Source organism: Eutrema salsugineum, unplaced genomic scaffold, assembly GCF_000478725.1.
Source record: "Eutrema salsugineum unplaced genomic scaffold, Eutsalg1_0 scaffold_3, whole genome shotgun sequence".
In the NCBI taxonomy this organism is placed as follows: domain Eukaryota; kingdom Viridiplantae; phylum Streptophyta; class Magnoliopsida; order Brassicales; family Brassicaceae; genus Eutrema; species Eutrema salsugineum.
In genome coordinates, this window is record NW_006256756.1 from 9364709 (window position 1) to 9369238 (window position 4530).

A 4530-nucleotide genomic window follows, 5' to 3' on the forward strand; every position below is an offset into this window, starting at 1 on the left:
GATTTTTGATGTGGCCTTTGCATAGGAAGTCTGAGTACTTCCATGCGTCAACAGTAGCCAGAATTATAGGATCTTTGTTCCCTTCTGGAACCTTTGGGGGATCCTCTGTGAGGTATTTGCTCAGCTGCATTGACGACAGAAAGAAGTGCATCCTTTCTTGCCACTGCTTGAAGTTCGAATCATCGAACTTGTCGGGCTGAACTCCCGCGATTATCGATGCTGGCATCCTGGCTTCACCCGAGCTTCCATTGGTAGTCATGTTGATATCACCGTTAGTCATAGTTGAATCTGTTCACAAACAATAACCAAAGTTAGTATTGAGAACCAAGATTCAAATCAGCGATTAAAACGTTTAAGTCGCTTTAAACAGCGTTTTTCCCGAAAGGAATTCGCTGTGAGTTTCCACAGAATTCACCAACAGGTGTTCTTAGAACTCGTCAAACGTTTCGCGGACCTGTCTGAGACTACCACGTAAATCGTTTCACAGATTCGTCTAAATCAAACGTTGAAAACTCGTTTTCAAAATCGTTTATAAATATTTTTCGCAAATTCAATCCGATTCAAGCGATAAGCAGGAAGCGGATTTATTGAGTTAAGATTGTAAGACCGCAAAAATCCGAATTGAAATCACGAAGTAAATTAATGAAATTATAAACGATATCATAAGGAAAGCGTATGAAAACGAGACTTTGAAAACCGATTTGAAAAAACACTGACTAATACGGAGTCGAGATTTGATCTCTTTCCTTAACTCAATAAATCGCCTGTAATGTGTGACGGTTTGTTGCGATTTTTGAATCCCAGGATAAAACCGTGATAAGACTATTATGCAACACCCATAATAGAATCTGCAAACTGAAATAACTACGCTATAACTTTTGAGACACTTACTATATTAAGACAAGAGAGATTTGCTAGAAACTATTGTTTTTCTGTGTGGTTTTTTTTTTCTGTTTGGATTCGACTGGATGCCTTTTTCTCAAGAGAGAGGCTATGTATTTATAGTAGAAGATCATAGTGGAAAACTTTTCCAACTACCAATGTGGGATTTTTTACATGTCCCTTTTTTCCTTTTCATTCACAATGATTTTCCTTTTTACAAAGGTTTTCCTTTTTACAAAGGTTTTCCTTTTTACAAGGGTTTTCCTTTTTACAAGGTTTTCCTTTGTACAAGGTTTTCCTTTTTTCTTTTTAAAAGGTTATTTCCTTTATTACAAGGTTTTCTACTGGGCCATAAGGCCTCATTTCAATTCATACATAAACAATTTTATAAGCCCGCAAGCTTTATAAAAAATAGTTCCAACAATCCCCCACATGAATAGAAATTACTCTAAACATATGCAGACTCGATAAACTTATGCAGACTAGACTCAAACTAGACTACAGACTCGACTGAGGAACTTTTCAAGAGTATAAACGAAAACTAATTGTATCTCAGGTAGTAGCATATTTCAGCGTTGAACCACTCATTGTTACATTTGTCGGATTTACTCAGCCAGGAGGTAAACATGATGTCTTGAACCACCCGGATTTTTGTGTAAACCGAGACAACATATATAACCCAGTTTCGTCTTCTCGTAGATTTCAGTTCTCTATTGTGTTCATTTTGGCCTTGAACATGCCTGGTTTATCATGAGTGAACTTGGAGAGTATAGCCTTGTCTTCATTCTCCTAGAAACGGCCTCATTTCACACTCACTAGGTGATTGCCAAGTACCTGTCACATACACAGAAGGTATCCTGTTATACTCTATATACATGTATATGAAGGCTATGGTCTTATCTCATTAAAAGCCATAAAGCTTAACCTTACATAATTACAGGAAGCACTGTTTATCATCATGGAAATTGAGCATTTTACAGTGCTTTTCTCAGATTCTGCTTGATTTAGTTGTCCTTTTGAACCAACCTCTTGGGATCTCCAATCGTGTAGGTGGGGTTTCCATCAAACATCCTCTTTTGTGATAGGCAATAAGCCCATTCCCTTAGATGATTTAATGATTTGATCTCGCGGCAAGCTTTTGGTGAATGGATCCGCTAAACTTTCCGCTGACTTGATGTAATCAACCGTGAGTACACCACTTGAGATCAGATGCCTAATGGTCTTATGTCGTCTTCGTATGTGACGAGAATTGCCATTATACAGATTATTCAGTGCCCGAGAGATAGCCGACTGACTATCACAGTGTACACGTAATGCTGGCACTGGTTTTTCCCACATCGTGATGTCTTCCAGGACGTTCCGAAGCCACTCTGCTTCTTCGGCTGCTTTGTCTAAAGCTATGAACTCTGACTCCATGATTGATCGGGCCAGGAGTGTCTGTTTGGAAGATTTCCAGGATACTGCTGCTCCAGCGAGTGTAAAGACATATCCACTTGTGGATTTGGAATTTCTAGAATCTGAAATCCAATTGGCATCACTGTACCCTTCTAACACTGCTGGTTCTTTACCAAAGTGCAGCCCATAACTCTTAGTGTATCGCAAATAGTTCAACACTCTAGTTATTGCTTTCCAATGAGTATGACCTGGATTACTTGTGTAGCTACTTAACACGTTTACCGCATGAGCTAGATCGAGTCTTGTACAATTGGTCAAGTACATCAAACTTCCAATTACCCGTGCATACTCCACCTGTGATACTGGTTCACCTGTGTTTTTGGTTAGGTGAGCTTGCATATCCATTGGAGTTTTTGCGGTTCCATTCGAGAAGGTCTTAAACCTCTTTAGGATCTTTTCAGCATAGTGATCTTGAGACAGAGTAATTCCATCTGAACTCCGAATGATCTTAATCCCAAGAATGACATCTGCAAGTCCCATGTCCTTCATGTCAAATTTTCCATTGAGCATGTTCTTGGTTTGTTGAATGATATCTTTGTTACTGCCAATAATCAACATGTCATCCTCATACAGACATAGCAAGATGTATCCGTTTGGAGTACATTTGTAGTAGATGCATTTATCACATTCATTAATGCTGAAACCATTTGACATCATCACATTGTCAAACTTTTCGTGCCATTGTTTTGGATCTTGTTTCAGTCCATACAATAATTTCACGAGTCTACACACTTTTTGTTATTGACCCTTAACCTCGAAATCTTCGGGTTGTTTCATGTATATTTCTTCTTCTAAATCTCCATTTAGAAAGGCAGTTTTAACATCTATTTGATGGATTTCCAAACCTCGCAAGGTGCTACACCAATCAATATTCTGATAGAAGTTATTCTCGTAACTAGAGAATAGGTGTCAAAAAAATCTAGACCTTCTTTTTGTCTGAATCCTTGCACCACAAGGCGTGCCTTGCACTTATCTATAGAACCATCAGCTTTCAGCTTGGTCTTGAAGATCCATTTACACCCTAGTGCTTTGAACCGTTGAGGTAAGTCAGTTAACTCGTAGGTATGATTCTGCATTATAGAGTTCATCTCACTATTGACTGCATCCTTCCAATAAGGAGCTTCTGGTGTAGACATGGCTTCTGGGTAAGATCTCGGTTCATTCTCAACAAGAAAGACCATTGTGAAATCTTCACCATAAGATTTTTTCTTACGAGCTCTTTTGCTGCGTCTAGGTTCATCTTTAACTTGTTCTACTTCCATCTCATTTACAGAAGTAGTTGCATCTCTTTCTTCACGAGTGCGTTTAGTAGTTTGCTTATCTTTATATGGAAATATGTGTTCAAAGAATGATGCATTCCTTGATTCCATGATAGTATTCACTTGGACGTCTGATACATCTGACTTATGTACCAGAAATCGATAAGCACTACTATTGTGAGGATATCCGATAAAGATACAGTCCACAATTTCAGGTCCGATTGTGACCTTCTTTGGAAGTGGCACTGCGACTTTTGCTAGGCACCCCCACACTTTGAGGTATTTGTACGAAGGTACATTACCTTTCCAAAGCTCATACGGACTTTTTGCCAGTTACCCTTATGAGGTATTTTTGTTGAGGATATAATTTGTGGTGAGCAACGCTTCCCCCCACAGATTCTGGGGTGTCCCAGATTCCTGCAACATTGCATTCTTCATCTCTTTTAGATTTTGGTTTTTTCTTTCTGCAACTCCATTGGATTCAGGTGAATAGGGGGCTGTAATTTGATGGATAATGCCGTTTAACTGACAAAACGCATTGAATGGTCCATCATATTCTCCACCTCTATCACTTCTAACCATTTTTATGGTCTTTTCCAGTTGTTTTTCAACTTCGAGTTTGTACTCTTTGAATTTGTCCAAGACTTCATCTTTACTACGCAACAAGTATACGTAGCAGTATCTTGTACAATCATCAATGAAAGTTACAAAATACTTTTTACCACCTCTTGATGGTAGATATTTTAAATTGCACATATCAGTGTGGATTAATCCAAGAGGTTCAGTAGTTCTTTCAACATGAGGTGATGGTGTTTTCGTGAGCTTTGCTTGGACACCAATTTCACATTTGTCTTTGCTAATTTTGCATTTTGGAATCATGTTCAAATTCATCAGTCTTTGAATAGACTTGTAATTGACATGTCCTAAACGTTCA

General features: G+C 38.6%; 1 protein-coding gene across 1 annotated transcript; it reads right to left on the minus strand.

The window, feature by feature from the left end:
• Positions 1-3161: 3161 nt before the first annotated feature.
• On the minus strand, positions 3162-3707 carry LOC112085375 (uncharacterized mitochondrial protein AtMg00820-like). Its single transcript, XM_024154586.1, has one exon. The coding sequence runs from the start codon at positions 3705-3707 to the stop codon at positions 3162-3164; it is 546 nt and encodes a 181-aa protein (XP_024010354.1).
• Positions 3708-4530: the final 823 nt, after the last annotated feature.

What these genes read in the sequence shown, in the direction of transcription:
- LOC112085375 (XM_024154586.1), bottom strand. Translation starts at nt 3,707, where the DNA reads ATGGAATCAAGGAATGCATCATTCTTTGAACACATATTTCCATATAAA.